The sequence below is a fragment of the Coregonus lavaretus genome (assembly GCF_964263955.1).
Source record: "Coregonus lavaretus genome assembly, contig: HAP1_SCAFFOLD_1761, whole genome shotgun sequence".
Classification (NCBI taxonomy): domain Eukaryota; kingdom Metazoa; phylum Chordata; class Actinopteri; order Salmoniformes; family Salmonidae; genus Coregonus; species Coregonus lavaretus.
In genome coordinates, this window is record NW_028159439.1 from 38,951 (window position 1) to 57,500 (window position 18,550).

The window sequence follows — 18,550 nt, forward strand, 5'->3', positions numbered from 1 at the left end:
TTCAGGAGGTTCAGGGTCAGTTTTAGAACCAGTAGGACCAACAGTAGCCTGCTTCAGGAGGTGGTTCTGGGCCAGTTTTAGAACCAGTAGGACCAACAGTAGCCTGCTTCAGGAGGTGGTTCAGGGACAGTTTTAGAACCAGTAGGACCAACAGTAGCCTGCTTCAGGAGGTGGTTCAGGGACAGTTTTAGAACCAGTTGGACCAACAGTAGTCTGCTTCAGGAGGAGGTTCAGGGACAGTTTTAGAACCAGTAGGACCAACAGTAGCCTGCTTCAGGAGCTGCTTCAGGGCCAGTTTTAGAACCAGTAGGACCAACAGTAGCCTGCTTCAGGAGGAGGTTCAGGGCCAGTTTTAGAACCAGTAGGACCAACAGTAGCCTGCTTCAGGAGGTGGTTCAGGGACAGTTTTAGAACCAGTAGGACCAACAGTAGCCTGCTTCAGGAGGAAGTTCAGGGCCAGTTTTAGAACCAGTAGGACCAACAGTAGCCTGCTTCAGGAGGTGGTTCAGGGACAGTTTTAGAACCAGTAGGACCAACAGTAGCCTGCTTCAGGAGGAGGTTCAGGGACAGTTTTAGAACCAGTAGGACCAACAGTAGCCTGCTTCAGGAGGTTCAGGGACAGTTTTAGAACCAGTAGGACCAACAGTAGCCTGCTTCAGGAGGTGGTTCAGGGACAGTTTTAGAACCAGTAGGACCAACAGTAGCCTGCTTCAGGAGGTGGTTCAGGGCCAGTTTTAGAACCAGTAGGACCAACAGTAGCCTGCTTCAGGAGGTTCAGGGACAGTTTTAGAACGAGTAGGACCAACAGTAGCCTGCTTCAGGAGGTGGTTCAGGGACAGTTTTAGAACCAGTAGGACCAACAGTAGCCTGCTTCAGGAGGTGGTTCAGGGACAGTTTTAGAACCAGTAGGACCAACAGTAGCCTGCTTCAGGAGGTTCAGGGACAGTTTTAGAACCAGTAGGACCAACAGTAGCCTGCTTCAGGAGGAGGTTCAGGGCCAGTTTTAGAACCAGTAGGACCAACAGTAGCCTGCTTCAGGAGGTGGTTCAGGGCCAGTTTTAGAACCAGTAGGACCAACAGTAGCCTGCTTCAGGAGGTGGTTCAGGGCCAGTTTTAGAACCAGTAGGACCAACAGTACCCGGCTTCAGGAGGAGGTTCAGGGCCAGTTTTAGAAAAAGTAAGACCAACAGTAGTCTGCTTCAGGAGGAGGTTCAGGGACAGTTTTAGAACCAGTAGGACCAACAGTAGCCTGCTTCAGGAGGTGGTTCAGGGACAGTTTTAGAACCAGTAGGACCAACAGTAGCCTGCTTCAGGAGGTTCAGGGCCAGTTTTAGAACCAGTAGGACCAACAGTAGCCTGCTTCAGGAGGAGGTTCAGGGCCAGTTTTAGAACCAGTAGGACCAACAGTAGCCTGCTTCAGGAGGTGGTTCAGGGACAGTTTTAGAACCAGTAGGACCAACAGTAGCCTGCTTCAGGAGGAGGTTCAGGGCCAGTTTTAGAACCAGTAGGACCAACAGTAGCCTGCTTCAGGAGGAGGTTCAGGGACAGTTTTAGAACCAGTAGGACTAACAGTAGCCTGCTTCAGGAGGAGGTTCAGGGACAGTTTTAGAACCAGTAGGACCAACAGTAGCCTGCTTCAGGAGGTTCAGGGCCAGTTTTAGAACCAGTAGGACCAACAGTAGTCTGCTTCAGGAGGAGGTTCAGGGCCAGTTTTAGAACCAGTAGGACCAACAGTAGCCTGCTTCAGGAGGAGGTTCAGGGACAGTTTTAGAACCAGTAGGACCAACAGTAGCCTGCTTCAGGAGGTTCAGGGACAGTTTTAGAACCAGTAGGACCAACAGTAGCCTGCTTCAGGAGGTGGTTCAGGGCCAGTTTTAGAACCAGTAGGACCAACAGTAGCCTGCTTCAGGAGGTTCAGGGCCAGTTTTAGAACCAGTAGGACCAACAGTAGTCTGCTTCAGGAGGAGGTTCAGGGACAGTTTTAGAACCAGTAGGACCAACAGTAGCCTGCTTCAGGAGGAGGTTCAGGGACAGTTTTAGAACCAGTAGGACCAACAGTAGCCTGCTTCAGGAGGAGGTTCAGGGCCAGTTTTAGAACCAGTAGGACCAACAGTAGCCTGCTTCAGGAGGTGGTTCAGGGCCAGTTTTAGAACCAGTAGGACCAACAGTAGCCTGCTTCAGGAGGAGGTTCAGGGACAGTTTTAGAACCAGTAGGACCAACAGTAGCCTGCTTCAGGAGGAGGTTCAGGGACAGTTTTAGAACCAGTAGGACCAACAGTAGCCTGCTTCAGGAGGTTCAGGGCCAGTTTTAGAACCAGTAGGACCAACAGTAGTCTGCTTCAGGAGGAGGTTCAGGGCCAGTTTTAGAACCAGTAGGACCAACAGTAGCCTGCTTCAGGAGGAGGTTCAGGGACAGTTTTAGAACCAGTAGGACCAACAGTAGCCTGCTTCAGGAGGTTCAGGGACAGTTTTAGAACCAGTAGGACCAACAGTAGCCTGCTTCAGGAGGTGGTTCAGGGCCAGTTTTAGAACCAGTAGGACCAACAGTAGCCTGCTTCAGGAGGTTCAGTGACAGTTTTAGAACCAGTAGGACCAACAGTAGTCTGCTTCAGGAGGAGGTTCAGGGACAGTTTTAGAACCAGTAGGACCAACAGTAGCCTGCTTCAGGAGGTGGTTCAGGGACAGTTTTAGAACCAGTAGGACCAACAGTAGCCTGCTTCAGGAGGAGGTTCAGGGACAGTTTTAGAACCAGTAGGACCAACAGTAGCCTGCTTCAGGAGGAGGTTCAGGGCCAGTTTTAGAACCAGTAGGACCAACAGTAGCCTGCTTCAGGAGGAGGTTCAGGGCCAGTTTTAGAACCAGTAGGACCAACAGTAGCCTGCTTCAGGAGGTTGTTCAGGGACAGTTTTAGAACCAGTAGGACCAACAGTAGTCTGCTTCAGGAGGTGGTTCAGGGACAGTTTTAGAACCAGTAGGACCAACAGTAGCCTGCTTCAGGAGGTGGTTCAGGGACAGTTTTAGAACCAGTAGGACCAACAGTAGTCTGCCTCAGGAGGAGGTTCAGGGACAGTTTTGTTCACATTCTTCTCAGTAGTAGTGGAGTAGATCAGGTGCTGGTGGTGGTGGGAGGGGCGGAGGTGGCTGGGTCCCCAGACTGGGGCTCTGGGTGGTGGGAGGGGCGGAGGTGGCCGGACCCCCAGACTGGGGCTCTGGGTGGTGGGAGGGGCGGAGGTGGCTGGGTCCCCAGACTGGGGCTCTGGGTGGTGGGAGGGGCGGAGGTGGCTGGGTCCCCAGACTGGGGCTCTGGGTGGTGGGAGGGGAGGAGGTGGCCGGACCCCCAGACTGGGGCTCTGGGTGGTGGGAGGGGAGGAGGTGGCCGGACCCCCAGACTGGGGCTCTGGGTGGTGGGAGGGGCGGAGGTGGCCAAGCAAGGGCTGGGGGTTTTTAGTTGGGCTTTTGGAAGAGAGAGTCTGTTGCTGCCTCCCAAACGACACCCTATTCCCTACATAGTGCACTACTTCTGACCAGAGCCCTGTAGGGTTAGTTCTCACACAAAGCCAGTTGATGAAGTGGACCAAGAGGACGATAACATTGATCTCATGTCCTGTGATGTCAGGTCCAGGTACGCAGCACACCCGCAGGGCTCTGGTCACAAGTAGTGCACTATGTAGGGAATAGGGTGTCATTTGGGACTCCTCGCTCTACCTGTCCTTCAGTTCCCTGGTGACCCTCTTGGTGATGTGTCCACACAACAGGCCGACCAGGAAGAGGACAATCACCCCCAGGGAGATTACAAACAGGATGTAGTTCTTAGATGGGGAGGTCATCACCTGCATGGCTAGGTCTGAGAAACCCTCTGCTGGCGCCACCTGGGGGGGAGGAGGGAGAATTACAGGTGAATATATGTTGTACAAAATAATGATTTACGGGATGGTAAAACGTTTTCAGTGTAAACTTAAACAACTATAACTAAATATAAAGTATGTAGAAAAGATTAAATGGACCTAAATTTTATAAAATAAGATCATCTTTGAGAACTAACGATCATCGCAAAAGAACTGTAGAATTGCAAGAAATGGCTTTAAAACAGCTACATTTGCCACCACTGCTGAAAGAAATCCCAGAGGAAACACTGCAGCTGTCAGGTTAAAGGAGTGCCTGTGTATTAACCTTGGCTGCATAGCTCCACATGTCGATGGAAAAACACTGCAGCTGTCAGGTTAAAGGAGTGCCTGTGTATTAACCTTGGCTGCTGTCAGGTTAAAGGAGTGCCTGTGTATTAACCTTGGCTGCTGTCAGGTTAAAGGAGTGGCTGTGTATTAACCTTGGCTGCATAGCGCCACATGTCGATGGAAAAACACTGCAGCTGTCAGGTTAAAGGAGTGGCTGTGTATTAACCTTGGCTGCTGTCAGGTTAAAGGAGTGCCTGTGTATTAACCTTGGCTGCTGTCAGGTTAAAGGAGTGCCTGTGTATTAACCTTGGCTGCTGTCAGGTTAAAGGAGTGCCTGTGTATTAACCTTGGCTGCATAGCTCCACATGGCAGCTGTCAGGTTAAAGGAGGGCCTGTGTATTAACCTTGGCTGCTGTCAGGTTAAAGGAGTGCCTGTGTATTAACCTTGGCTGCGTAGCTCCACATGTCGATGGAAAAACACTGCAGCTGTCAGGTTAAAGGAGTGGCTGTGTATTAACCTTGGCTGCTGTCAGGTTAAAGGAGTGCCTGTGTATTAACCTTGGCTGCTGTCAGGTTAAAGGAGGGCCTGTGTATTAACCTTGGCTGCTGTCAGGTTAAAGGAGTGGCTGTGTATTAACCTTGGCTGCTGTCAGGTTAAAGGAGTGGCTGTGTATTAACCTTGGCTGCTGTCAGGTTAAAGGAGTGGCTGTGTATTAACCTTGGCTGCTGTCAGGTTAAAGGAGTGCCTGTGTATTAACCTTGGCTGCTGTCAGGTTAAAGGAGTGCCTGTGTATTAACCTTGGCTGCTGTCAGGTTAAAGGAGTGGCTGTGTATTAACCTTGGCTGCTGTCAGGTTAAAGGAGTGCCTGTGTATTAACCTTGGCTGCTGTCAGGTTAAAGGAGTGGCTGTGTATTAACCTTGGCTGCTGTCAGGTTAAAGGAGTGCCTGTGTATTAACCTTGGCTGCATAGCTCCACATGGCAGCTGTCAGGTTAAAGGAGGGCCTGTGTATTAACCTTGGCTGCTGTCAGGTTAAAGGAGTGCCTGTGTATTAACCTTGGCTGCTGTCAGGTTAAAGGAGTGGCTGTGTATTAACCTTGGCTGCTGTCAGGTTAAAGGAGTGCCTGTGTATTAACCTTGGCTGCTGTCAGGTTAAAGGAGTGCCTGTGTATTAACCTTGGCTGCTGTCAGGTTAAAGGAGTGCCTGTGTATTAACCTTGGCTGCATAGCTCCACATGGCAGCTGTCAGGTTAAAGGAGGGCCTGTGTATTAACCTTGGCTGCTGTCAGGTTAAAGGAGTGCCTGTGTATTAACCTTGGCTGCTGTCAGGTTAAAGGAGTGCCTGTGTATTAACCTTGGCTGCTGTCAGGTTAAAGGAGGGCCTGTGTATTAACCTTGGCTGCTGTCAGGTTAAAGGAGTGGCTGTGTATTAACCTTGGCTGCTGTCAGGTTAAAGGAGTGGCTGTGTATTAACCTTGGCTGCTGTCAGGTTAAAGGAGTGCCTGTGTATTAACCTTGGCTGCTGTCAGGTTAAAGGAGTGCCTGTGTATTAACCTTGGCTGCTGTCAGGTTAAAGGAGTGGCTGTGTATTAACCTTGGCTGCTGTCAGGTTAAAGGAGTGCCTGTGTATTAACCTTGGCTGCTGTCAGGTTAAAGGAGTGGCTGTGTATTAACCTTGGCTGCTGTCAGGTTAAAGGAGTGCCTGTGTATTAACCTTGGCTGCTGTCAGGTTAAAGGAGTGCCTGTGTATTAACCTTGGCTGCTGTCAGGTTAAAGGAGTGCCTGTGTATTAACCTTGGCTGCTGTCAGGTTAAAGGAGTGCCTGTGTATTAACCTTGGCTGCTGTCAGGTTAAAGGAGTGCCTGTGTATTAACCTTGGCTGCTGTCAGGTTAAAGGAGTGCCTGTGTATTAACCTTGGCTGCTGTCAGGTTAAAGGAGTGCCTGTGTATTAACCTTGGCTGCTGTCAGGTTAAAGGAGTGCCTGTGTATTAACCTTGGCTGCTGTCAGGTTAAAGGAGTGCCTGTGTATTAACCTTGGCTGCTGTCAGGTTAAAGGAGGGCCTGTGTATTAACCTTGGCTGCTGTCAGGTTAAAGGAGGGCCTGTGTATTAACCTTGGCTGCTGTCAGGTTAAAGGAGTGCCTGTGTATTAACCTTGGCTGCTGTCAGGTTAAAGGAGGGCCTGTGTATTAACCTTGGCTGCTGTCAGGTTAAAGGAGTGCCTGTGTATTAACCTTGGCTGCTGTCAGGTTAAAGGAGTGCCTGTGTATTAACCTTGGCTGCTGTCAGGTTAAAGGAGGGCCTGTGTATTAACCTTGGCTGCTGTCAGGTTAAAGGAGTGCCTGTGTATTAACCTTGGCTGCTGTCAGGTTAAAGGAGTGCCTGTGTATTAACCTTGGCTGCTGTCAGGTTAAAGGAGTGCCTGTGTATTAACCTTGGCAGCTGTCAGGTTAAAGGAGTGCCTGTGTATTAACCTTGGCTGCTGTCAGGTTAAAGGAGTGCCTGTGTATTAACCTTGGCTGCTGTCAGGTTAAAGGAGTGGCTGTGTATTAACCTTGGCTGCTGTCAGGTTAAAGGAGTGCCTGTGTATTAACCTTGGCTGCTGTCAGGTTAAAGGAGTGCCTGTGTATTAACCTTGGCTGCTGTCAGGTTAAAGGAGTGCCTGTGTATTAACCTTGGCTGCTGTCAGGTTAAAGGAGTGCCTGTGTATTAACCTTGGCTGCGTAGCTCCACATGTCGATGCGGTCCTGGAGTCTCTTCTTACACTCCGGCTGCAGACGGATTCGCTTCTCCTGTAACGACTCCAGTAGACATGACATCTCTGGTAGAGAGAGAGAGAGAGGGAGGGAGAGGGGGGAGAGAGGGGGGAGAGGGGAGAGAGAGGGGGGAGAGAGGGGGAGAGAGGGGGAGAGAGAGGGGAGAGAGAGGGAGGGGGGGTAGAGAGAGGGAGAGAGAGCAAGAGTGGGGGAGAGAGGGGGGAGAGAGGGATAGAGAGGGGGGAGAGAGGGATAGAGAGGGAGGGGGGAGAGAGGGAGAGGGGGAGGGGGGAGAGAGGGGGGAGAGAGAGGGAGAGAGAGGCGGGGGGGGGATAGAGAGGGAGGGAGGGAGAGGGGGAGGGAGAGGCGTGGGGGAGAGCGAGGGAGAGAGAGGGGGGATAGAGAGAGGGAGAGAGAGAGAGAGTGGGGGAGAGAGGGGGGAGAGAGGGATAGAGAGGGAGGGGGGAGAGAGGGATAGAGAGGGAGAGAGAGCGAGAAACAGGGAGGGAGGGATAGAGAGAGGGAGAGAGAGAGATAGAGAGGGAGAGAGAGAGAGAAACAGGGAGGGAGGGAGGGAGGGAGGAGAGAGGGATAGAAATGAGAGCGAGAGAGAGAGAGAGCGGGGGATAGAGCGAGTGAGAGAGGGAGATAGTGAGATAGATAGAGTGAGGGGAGAGAGGGATAGAGTGAGGGATAGTGAGGGATAGAGAGAGAGAGGGATGGATGGAGGGACGTTAGGACACAGCGGTGGACAAAGTTTAATCATATACTGTAAACATTCACTGTGCAGGGTGGCAAAACTATATGAACCTTTGGATTTAATAACTGGTTGACCCTTCTTTGGCAGCAAAAACCTCAACCAAACGTTTTCTGCAGTTGCGGATCAGACCTGCACAACGGTCAGGAGGAATTTTGGACCATTCCTCTTCACAAAACTGTTTCAGTTCAGCGATATCCTTGGGATGTCTGGTGTCAACCGCTCTCTTGAGGTCATGCCACAGCATCTCAAATCGGGTTGAGGTCAGGACTCTTCTTCTGTTGAAGCCATTCTGTTGATGAACTTCTGTGTTTTGGGTCGTTGTCCTGTTACATCACCCAACTTCTGTTGAGCTTCAATGGCAGACAGATAGCCTTACATTCTCCTGCAAAATGTCTTGATAAACTTGGGAATTCATTTTTCTGTCGACGATAGCAAGCTGTCCAGGCCCTGAGGCAGCAAAGCAGCCCCAAACCATGATGCTCCCTCCACCATACTTTACAGTTGGGATCAGGTTGATGTTGCTGTGCCTTTTCTCCACATAGTGCTGTGTGTTCCTTCCTTCCAAACAACTCAACTTTAGTTTCATCTGTCCACAGAACATTTGGCCAGTAGCGCTGTGGAACATCCAGGTGCTCTTTCGCGAACTTCAGACGTGCAGCAATGTTTTTTATTTGGACAGCAGTGGTTTCTTCCGTGGTGTCCTCCCATGAACACCATTTCTCGTTTAGTGTTTTACGTATCGTAGACTCATCAGCAGAGATGTTAGCGTGTTCCAGAGATTTCTGTAAGTCTTTAGCTGGCACTCTAGGATTCTTCTTAACCTCGTTGAGCGTTCTGCGCTGTGCTCTTCCAGTCATCTCTGCAGGACGGCCGCTCCTAGGGAGAGCAGCAACAGTGCTGAACTTTCTCCATTTATAGATAATTTGTCTTACCGTGGACTGATGAACATCAAGGCTTTGAGATGCTTTTGAAACCCTTTCCAGCTTTATGCAAGTCAACAATTCTTAATCTTAGGTCTTCTGAGATCTCTTTTGTTCGAGGCATGGTTCACATCAGGCAATGCTTCTTGTGAATAGCAAACTCACATTTTGTGAGTGTTTTTTTATAGGGCAGGGCAGCTCTAACCAACATCTCCAATCTCGTCTCATTGATTGGACTCCAGGTCAGCTAACTCCTGACTCCAATTAGCTTTCGGAGAAATCATTAGCCAAGGGCAGGGCTGCCCAACCCTCTTCCTGGAGACCTACTGTCCTGTAGGTTCAGTCCAACCCTCTTCCTGGAGGTTTTCAGTCCAACCCTCTTCCTGGAGATCTACCGTCCTGTGGGTTTTCAGTCCAACCCTAATTTAACACACCTGATTCTACTTATTAGCTGCTCAACAAGACCTTAACTAGCTGAATCAGATACGCTAAATTAGGGTTGGACTGAAAACCTACAGGAAGAGGGTTGGACTGAACCTACAGGACAGTAGATCTCCAGGAAGAGGGTTGGACTGAACCTCCAGGACAGTAGATCTCCAGGAAGAGGGTTGGACTGAACCTCCAGGACAGTAGATCTCCAGGAAGAGGGTTGGACTGAAAACCTACAGGACAGTAGATCTCCAGGAAGAGGGTTGGACTGAAAACCCACAGGACAGTAGATCTCCAGGAAGAGGGTTGGACTGAAAACCCACAGGACAGTAGATCTCCAGGAAGAGGGTTGGACTGAAAACCTACAGGACAGTAGATCTCCAGGAAGAGGGTTGGACTGAAAACCCACAGGACAGTAGATCTCCAGGAAGAGGGTTGGACTGAAAACCTACAGGACAGTAGATCTCCAGGAAGAGGGTTGGACTGAAAACCCACAGGACAGTAGATCTCCAGGAAGAGGGTTGGACTGAAAACCTACAGGACAGTAGATCTCCAGGAAGAGGGTTGGACTGAAAACCCACAGGACAGTAGATCTCCAGGAAGAGGGTTGGACTGAAAACCTACAGGACAGTAGATCTCCAGGAAGAGGGTTGGACTGAAAACCCACAGGACAGTAGATCTCCAGGAAGAGGGTTGGGCAGCCCTGGCCTACGGGGTTCACATACTTTTTCCAACCTACGTGAATGTTTAAATGATGTATTCAATATAGACAAAACAAATCCAATAATGTGTGTGTTATTAGTTTAAGCACACTGTGTGTCTGTTGTTGTGACTTAAATGACGATCAGAATCACATTTTTATCATCAATTTATGCAGAAATCCAAAGGGTTCACATAATTTTACTTACCACTGTAGCTCAATTTAACTTTTGCATAAATTGATGATAAAAATGTGATTCTGATCATACTTTATATCTGGTTTTAGTGGTTTTAATTTACACTGAAAACGTTGCACCTGCTAAATGTATATAGAGAAACAATGGACTTAGATACTAAATACAGACAGTAGATGTAGGAAGGTGAATATACTTCTATGTCCTTACTAAATACTATCACGTGGTTGGAACAGGACAGTAGATGGTGAATATACTTCTATGTCCTTACTAAATACTATCACGTGGTTGGAACAGGACAGTAGATGGTGAATATACTTCTATGTCCTTACTAAATACTATCACGTGGTTGGAACAGGACAGTAGATGGTGAATATACTTCTATGTCCTTACTAAATACTATCACGTGGTTGGAACAGGACAGTAGATGGTGAATATACTTCTATGTCCTTACTAAATACTATCACGTGGTTGGAACAGGACAGTAGATGGTGAATATACTTCTATGTCCTTACTAAATACTATCACGTGGTTGGAACAGGACAGTAGATGGTGAATATACTTCTATGTCCTTACTAAATACTATCACGTGGTTGTGAACAGACAGTAGATGGTGAATGTACTCACGTCGTCCTCTGCCTGGTGTGATGGCAGCACACTGGTGTTTGAGGTCAAGAGCGCAGGCCGTGTGGAGGACAGGGTCAACAAAGATGTCCGCCTTACTCTCCTTCAACATGTTCAGCACCTCCGTCTTACACGAGTCATGTTTGATCTTCAACAGGTTGACCTTCAGACACTCCTCAACCTGACCCGTCTGCTCCTGGGCCACTGCCTCCTCCGCACACAGACCAGAGATCTGGAGGAGTGACGGGGGGGGGTGGGGGGGTGGTATGGAGAGGGAGGGGTAGAGAGGGGGATAGGGAGAGGGGTAGAGAGGGAGGGAGGGAGGGGTAGAGAGGGAGAGGGGTAGAGGGGGAGAGGGGTAGAGGGGGAGAGGGGGAGAGGGGGAGAGGGGTAGAGAGGGAGAGAGGGAGAGGGGTAGAGAGAGGGAGGGGTAGAGAGGGAGAGGGGTAGAGAGGGAGGGAGGGTAGGAAGAGGTGGAGAAAGCATGTCACTTCTCTAGTTGTGTCTGTCAAATTGTATTTCTAAAGCCTTCTTACATCAACAGTTGTCAAAGTGCTTTCCAGTAGCCTGGCCTAGTTTAGATGTTTAGTAGCAGGGACTGTTCCACATTAAGCTGGTCCTCTGGGTCAGTAAACATCTCTCAGGGACTGTTCCACATTGTTGACTTCTCACCTCCTCAGTGCAGTGGATCTGAAGCTGTGGATCCAGTCTGTAGTCCAGGGCCGACTCCTGAAGGATCACTCTGATCTGGTCCTCACAGTCTGGAGAGAGACGCTGGTCGGCGTATTTCAGCTTCAGGCAACCAATCACCTGGCCCTCCAGTTCACTGTCATCACTGGCCTTGTTCAGGATTGGCTGGCAGAACTTAGGGATGTCGGCCTTACAGGCCTTTCTCAATACTGGGTTCAACCGGTAGTCTGAGTGGGAGGACAACCAGAAATATCAGAGATGTACAGGACCAGTCAACCGTTTGGACACACCTACTCATTCAAGGGTTTTTCTTTATTTTTTAAAAACTATTTAGTACATTGTAGAATGATCGTGAAGACATTAAAACTATGAAATAACACATGTGGAATCATGTAGTAACCAAAAAAGTGTTAAACAAATTCTTCAAAGTAGCCACCCTAATAACAAATAACAACAAATAATAACAAAGATAGCTAATAATGTAAAGCATACTGTGTCCATAATAAGTATATAGGTTGTATGTTGTGAGCTTTTGGGAAAGAGCACAATTAGAAAGATATGGCATATAGAAGCAAACCGGATGGACATCATGAAAATGATCGGAGAGGTTGAGGGTAGAAGAAGTTCAGGAGCAAAAACAAAAAAAACAAATAAAATAGAATTATTGTAAAATTGACTGTGTCCATAAGGTGTAGATAGTAAGTATAGGCTGGAAGTAGAGGCCTGGGCATTGTTGTTCACTCAGATTCTTGAAATAGCCACACTTTGCCTTGATGACAGCTTTGCACACTCTTGGCATTCTCTCAACCAGCTTCATGATGTAGTCACCTGGAATGCATTTCAATTATTGCAAAGAAACCACTACTAAAGGACACCAATAAGAATAAGTGACTTGCTTGGGCCAAGAAACATGAGCAATGGACATTAGACAGGTGGAAATCTGTCCTTTGGTTCCAACCGCCGTGTCTATGTGAGACACAGAGTAGGTGAACGGATGATCTCCACGTGTGTTTCCCACCATGAAGCATGGAGGAGGAGGTGTGACGCAGAGTAGGTGAACAGATGATCTCCACGTGTGTTTCCCACCATGAAGCATGGAGGAGGAGGTGTGACGCAGAGTAGGTGAACGGATGATCTCCACGTGTGTTTCCCACCATGAAGCATGGAGGAGGAGGTGTGACGGTGTGGGGGTGCTTTGCTGGTGACTCTTTCTGTGATTTATTTAGAATTCAAGGCACACTTAACCAGCATGGCTACCACAGCGATACGCCATCCCATCTGGTTTGCACTTAGTGGGACTATCATTTGTTTTTCAACAGGACAATGACCCAACACACCTCCAGGCTGTGTAAGGGCTATTTTACCAAGAAGGAGAGTGATGGAGTGCTGCATCAGATGACCTGGCCTCCACAATCCCCCGACCTCAACCCAATTGAGATGGTTTGGGATGAGTCGGACCGCAGAGTGAAGGAAAAGCAGCCAACAAGTGCTCAGCATATGTGGGAACTCATTCAAGACTGTTGGAAAAGCATTCCAGGTGAAGCTGGTTGAGAGAATGCCAAGAGTGTGCAAAGCTGTCATCAAGGCAAAGGGTGGCTATTTCAAGAATCTCAAATACAAAATATATTTTGATTTGTTTAACACTTTTTTGGTTACTACATGATTCCATATGTGTTATTTCATAGTTTTGATGTCTTCACTATTATTCTACAATGTAGAACATAGTAAAAATAAAGAAAAACCTTTTGAGTAGGTGTGTCCAAACGTTTGACTGGTACCATAGGTAACATGATTGGCTCTTACCCAATACCTTTTCCCTCGATTCTTAGCATCCTCTTTCCTCAACTGCTTCTCAAAACCCATTGGACAAGGAGATCCGAGGGGAGGGACCTTAGACCTACTCCTCCAAAAGAGTTGAGAAGCAGGCGAGGAGACAGTTTGAATCGAGGAAAGATTAATTGAGATAGAGCTTTGTTCATGATCACAGCCAGTTATGGATCACATCCATTAGAGGTAACAGGTGTTCACATCTATTAGAGGAAACAGGTGTTCACATCTATTAGAGGAAACAGGTGTTCACATCTATTAGAGGAAACAGGTGTTCACATCTATTAGAGGAAACAGGTGTTCACATCTATTAGAGGAAACAGGTGTTCACATCTATTAGAGGAAACAGGTGTTCACATCTATTAGAGGTAACATGTGTTCACATCTATTAGAGGAAACAGGTGTTCACATCTATTAGAGGAAACAGGTGTTCACATCTATTAGAGGAAACAGGTGTTCACATCTATTAGAGGTAACATGTGTTCACATCTATTAGAGGAAACAGGTGTTCACATCTATTAGAGGAAACAGGTGTTCACATCTATTAGAGGAAACAGGTGTTCACATCTATTAGAGGTAACATGTGTTCACATCTATTAGAGGAAACAGGTGTTCACATCTATTAGAGGAAACAGGTGTTCACATCTATTAGAGGAAACAGGTGTTCACATCTATTAGAGGAAACAGGTGTTCACATCTATTAGAGGTAACAGGTGTTCACATCTATTAGAGGTAACAGGTGTTCACATCTATTAGAGGTAACAGGTGTTCACATCTATTAGAGGTAACAGGTGTTCACATCTATTAGAGGTAACAGGTGTTCACATCTATTAGAGGTAACAGGTGTTCACATCTATTAGAGGTAACAGGTCAATGGGAGAAGAGGAGATCAGATAAAGACAAGGCCTATTGTGTTCCATCTCTACCTGTGTTCTCTGTGTGTGTCCGTGTGTGTGTCTGTGTGTGTGTTCTCTGTGTGTGTCCGTGTGTGTGTCCGTGTGTGTGTCCGTGTGTGTGTGTCCGTGTGTGTGTCCGTGTGTGTGTCCGTGTGCGTGTCCGTGTGCGTGTTCTCTGTGTGTGTCCGTGTGTGCATGTCCGTGTGCGTGTCTGTGTGTGTGTCCGTGTGTGTGTCCGTGTGTGTGTGTCCGTGTGTGTGTGTCCGTGTGCGTGTCCGTGTGTGTGTCCGTGTGCGTGTCCGTGTGTGGGTCCGTGTGTGTGTCCGTGTGTGTGTCCGTGTGTGTGTGTCCGTGTGTGTGTGTCCGTGTGTGTGTCCGTGTGTGTGTCCGTGTGTGTGTCCGTGTGCGTGTCCGTGTGCGTGTCCGTGTGTGTGTGTCCGTGTGTGTGTCCGTGTGTGGGTCCGTGTGTGGGTCCGTGTGCGTGTCCGTGTGCGTGTCCGTGTGTGTGTGTCCGTGTGTGTGTCCGTGTGTGTGTGTCCGTGTGTGTGTCCGTGTGCGTGTCCGTGTGCGTGTCCGTGTGCGTGTCCGTGTGCGGGTCCGTGTGTGTGTCCGTGTGTGGGTCCGTGTGTGTGTCCGTGTGTGTGTCCGTGTGTGGGTCCGTGTGCGTGTCCGTGTGCGGGTCCGTGTGTGTGTCCGTGTGTGTGTCCGTGTGTGGGTCCGTGTGTGTGTCCGTGTGTGGGTCCGTGTGTGTGTGTCCGTGTGCGTGTCCGTGTGCGTGTCCGTGTGCGTGTCCGTGTGCGTGTCCGTGTGTGTGTCCGTGTGTGCGTGTCCGTCCGTGTGTGTGTCCGTGTGTGTGTCCGTGTGTGTGTCCGTGTGTGTGTCCGTCCGTGTGTGTGTCCGTGTGTGTGTCCGTGTGTGCGTGTCCGTCCGTGTGTGTGTCCGTGTGTGGGTCCGTGTGTGTGTCCGTGTGTGGGTCCGTGTGTGTGTCCGTGTGTGTGTCCGTGTGTGTGTCCGTCCGTGTGTCCGTGTGTGTGTCCGTGTGTGTGTCCGTCCGTGTGTGTGTGTCCGTGTGTGTGTGTCCGTGTGTGTGTCCGTGTGTGGGTCCGTGTGCGTGTCCGTGTGTGTGTCCGTGTGCGTGTCCGTGTGTGTGGGTCCGTGTGTGGGTCCGTGTGTGTGTCCGTGTGTGGGTCCGTGTGTGTGTCCGTGTGTGTGTCCGTGTGCGTGTCCGTGTGCGTGTCCGTGTGTGTGGGTCCGTGTGTGCGTGTCCGTGTGCGTGTCCGTGTGTGTGTCCGTGTGTGTGGGTCCGTGTGCGTGTCCGTGTGTGTGTCCGTGTGTGGGTCCGTGTGTGTGTCTGTGTGTGGGTCCGTGTGCGTGTCCGTGTGCGTGTCCGTGTGCGTGTCCGTGTGTGTGTCTGTGTGTGGGTCCGTGTGCGTGTCCGTGTGCGTGTCCGTGTGCGTGTCCGTGTGTGGGTCCGTGTGCGTGTCCGTGTCCGTGTGTGTGTCTGTGTGTGGGTCTGTGTGCGTGTCCGTGTCCGTGTGTGTGTCTGTGTGTGGGTCCGTGTGCGTGTCCGTGTCCGTGTGCGTGTCCGTGTGCGGGTCCGTGTGCGGGTCCGTGTGCGGGTCCGTGTGCGGGTCCGTGTGTGGGTCCGTGTGTGGGTCCGTGTGCGTGTCCGTGTGCGTGTCCGTGTGTGTGTCCGTGTGCGTGTCCGTGTGTGTGTCTGTGTGTGGGTCCGTGTGCGTGTCCGTGTGCGTGTCCGTGTGTGTGTCTGTGTGTGGGTCCGTGTGCGTGTCCGTGTCCGTGTGTGTGTCCGTGTGTGGGTCCGTGTGCGTGTCCGTGTCCGTGTGCGTGTCCGTGTGTGGGTCCGTGTGTGGGTCCGTGTGTGGGTCCGTGTGCGTGTCCGTGTGCGTGTCCGTGTGTGTGTCCGTGTGCGGGTCCGTGTGCGGGTCCGTGTGTGGGTCCGTGTGTGGGTCCGTGTGTGTGTGTCCGTGTGTGGGTCCGTGTGTGGGTCCGTGTGTGTGTGTCCGTGTGCGTGTCCGTGTGCGTGTCCGTGTGTGGGTCCGTGTGTGTGTCCGTGTCCGTGTCCGTGTGTGGGTCCGTGTGTGGGTCCGTGTGTGGGTCCGTGTGTGGGTCCGTGTGCGTGTCCGTGTGTGTGTCCGTGTGCGTGTCCGTGTGTGGGTCCGTGTGTGGGTCCGTGTGCGTGTCCGTGTCCGTGTGTGGGTCCGTGTGCGTGTCCGTGTGCGTGTCCGTGTGCGTGTCCGTGTGCGTGTCCGTGTGCGGGTCCGTGTGAGTGTCCGTGTGCGTGTCCGGGTCCGTGTGCGTGTCCGTGTGCGGGTCCGTGTGCGTGTCCGTGTGTGTCCGTCCGTGTGTGTGTCCGTCCGTGTGTGTGTGTCCGTGTGTGTGTGTCCGTGTGCGTGTCCGTGTGCGTGTCCGTGTGCGTGTCCGTGTGTGTGTCCGTGTGTGGGTCCGTGTGTGTGTCCGTGTGTGTGTCCGTGTCCGTGTCGGTGTGTGGGTCGGTGTGTGGGTCCGTGTGTGGGTCCGTGTGTGGGTCCGTGTGCGGGTCCGTGTGCGTGTCCGTGTGTGTGTCCGTGTGCGTGTCCGTGTGCGGGTCCGTGTGCGGGTCCGTGTGTGGGTCCGTGTGTGTGTGTCCGTGTGTGTGTCCGTGTGCGTGTCCGTGTGCGTGTCCGTGTGCGTGTCCGTGTGTGGGTCCGAGTGCGTGTCCGTGTGCGTGTCCGTGTGTGGGTCCGTGTGCGTGTCCGTGTGCGTGTCCGTGTGTGGGTCCGTGTGCGTGTCCGTGTGCGTGTGCGGGTCCGTGTGCGGGTCCGTGTGCGTGTCCGTGTGCGTGTCAGTGTGTGTGTCCGTGTGCGTGTCCGTGTGTGTGTCCGTGTGCGTGTCCGTGTGCGTGTCCGTGTCCGTTTGCGTGTCCGTGTGCGTGTCCGTGTGTGTGTGTCCGTGTGTGTGTCCGTGTGCGTGTCCGTGTGCGTGTCCGTGTGCGTGTCCGTGTGTGTGTGTCCGTGTGTGTGTGTCCGTGTGCGTGTCCGTGTGCGTGTCCGTGTGTGTGTGTCCGTGTGCGTGTCCGTGTGCGTGTCCGTGTGCGTGTCCGTGTGTGTGTGTCCGTGTGTGTGTGTCCGTGTGTGTGTCCGTGTGCGTGTCCGTGTGCGTGTCCGTGTGCGTGTCCGTGTGCGTGTCCGTGTGCGTGTCCGTGTGCGTGTCCGTGTGCGTGTCCGTGTGCGTGTCCGTGTGCGTGTCCGTGTGCGTGTCCGTGTGCGTGTCCGTGTGTCCGTGTGTGTGTCCGTGTGTGTGTCCGTGTGCGTGTCCGTGTGCGTGTCCGTGTGCGTGTCCGTGTCCGTGTGCGTGTCCGTGTGCGTGTCCGTGTGCGTGTCCGTGTCCGTGTGCGTGTCCGTGTGCGTGTCCGTGTGCGTGTGCGTGTCCGTGTGCGTGTCCGTGTGCGTGTCCGTGTGTGTGTGTCCGTGTGTGTGTCCGTGTGTGTGTCCCCGTGTGTGTGTCCGTGTGTGTGTCCGTGTGTGTGTCCGTGTGTGTGTCCGTGTGCGTGTCCGTGTGCGTGTGTCCGTGTGCGTGTCCGTGTGCGTGTCCGTGTCCGTGTGCGTGTCCGTGTGCGTGTGTGTGTGTCCGTGTGCGTGTCCGTGTGCGTGTCCGTGTGTGGGTCCGTGTGCGTGTCCGTGTGTGTGTGTCCGTGTGCGTGTCCGTGTGCGTGTCCGTGTGCGTGTCCGTGTGCGTGTCCGTGTGCGTGTCCGTGTGCGTGTCCGTGTCCGTGTGCGTGTCCGTGTGCGTGTCCGTGTGCGTGTCCGTGTGCGTGTCCGTGTGCGTGTCCGTGTGCGTGTCCGTGTGCGTGTCCCCGTGTGCGTGTCCGTGTGTGTGTGTCCGTGTGCGTGTCCGTGTGCGTGTCCGTGTGCGTGTCCGTGTGCGTGTCCGTGTGCGTGTCCGTGTGCGTGTCCGTGTGCGTGTCCGTGTGCGTGTCCGTGTGCGTGTCCCCGTGTGTGTCCGTGTGCGTGTCCGTGTGCGTGTCCGTGTGCGTGTCCGTGTGTGTGTCCGTGTGTGTGTCCGTGTGTGTGTGTCCGTGTGTGTGTGTCCGTGTGCGTGTCCGTGTGCGGGTCCGTGTGCGGGTCCGTGTGCGTGTCCGTGTGTGCGTGTCCGTGTGCGTGTCCGTGTGCGTGTCCGTGTGCGTGTCCGTGTGCGTGTCCGTGTGCGTGTCCGTGTGCGTGTCCGTGTGCGTGTCCGTGTGCGTGTGTCCGTGTGCGTGTGTCCGTGTGCGTGTGTCCGTGTGTGTGTCCGTGTGTGTGTCCGTGTTTTTGTCCGTGTGCGTGTCCGTGTGCGTGTCCGTGTGCGTGTGTCCGTGTGCGTGTGTCCGTGTGCGTGTGTCCGTGTGCGTGTCCGTGTGCGTGTGTCCGTGTGCGTGTGTCCGTGTGTGTGTGTCCGTGTGTGTGTGTCCGTGTGTGTGTCCGTGTGCGTGTCCGTGTGCGTGTCCGTGTGCGTGTCCGTGTGCGTGTCCGTGTGCGTGTCCGTGTCCGTGTGCGTGTCCGTGTGCGTGTCCGTGTGCGTGTCCGTGTGCGTGTCCGTGTCCGTGT

General features: G+C 52.0%; 1 protein-coding gene and 1 long non-coding RNA gene across 2 annotated transcripts in view; one reads left to right on the forward strand and one right to left on the reverse strand.

Moving 5' to 3' along the window:
- Positions 1-1,978: 1,978 nt before the first annotated feature.
- Positions 1,979-2,989, forward strand: LOC311122850. The gene is made up of 3 exons (XR_014612506.1): positions 1,979-2,129; positions 2,671-2,890; positions 2,946-2,989. It is a non-coding gene; the product is annotated as an uncharacterized lncRNA (long non-coding RNA).
- Positions 2,990-3,701: 712 nt separating this feature from the next.
- Positions 3,702-18,550, reverse strand: part of LOC311122848 (Golgi apparatus protein 1-like) — a gene marked incomplete at both ends in the record, with an annotated part of 48,966 nt that continues 34,117 nt past the window's right edge. Inside the window, 4 exons of the mRNA XM_084197164.1 lie at positions 3,702-3,869; positions 6,887-6,993; positions 10,558-10,786; positions 11,227-11,471. Of these exons, the coding sequence (XP_084053290.1) occupies positions 3,702-3,869; positions 6,887-6,993; positions 10,558-10,786; positions 11,227-11,471 (749 nt within the window). The remainder of the gene's footprint in view (positions 3,870-6,886; positions 6,994-10,557; positions 10,787-11,226; positions 11,472-18,550) is intronic.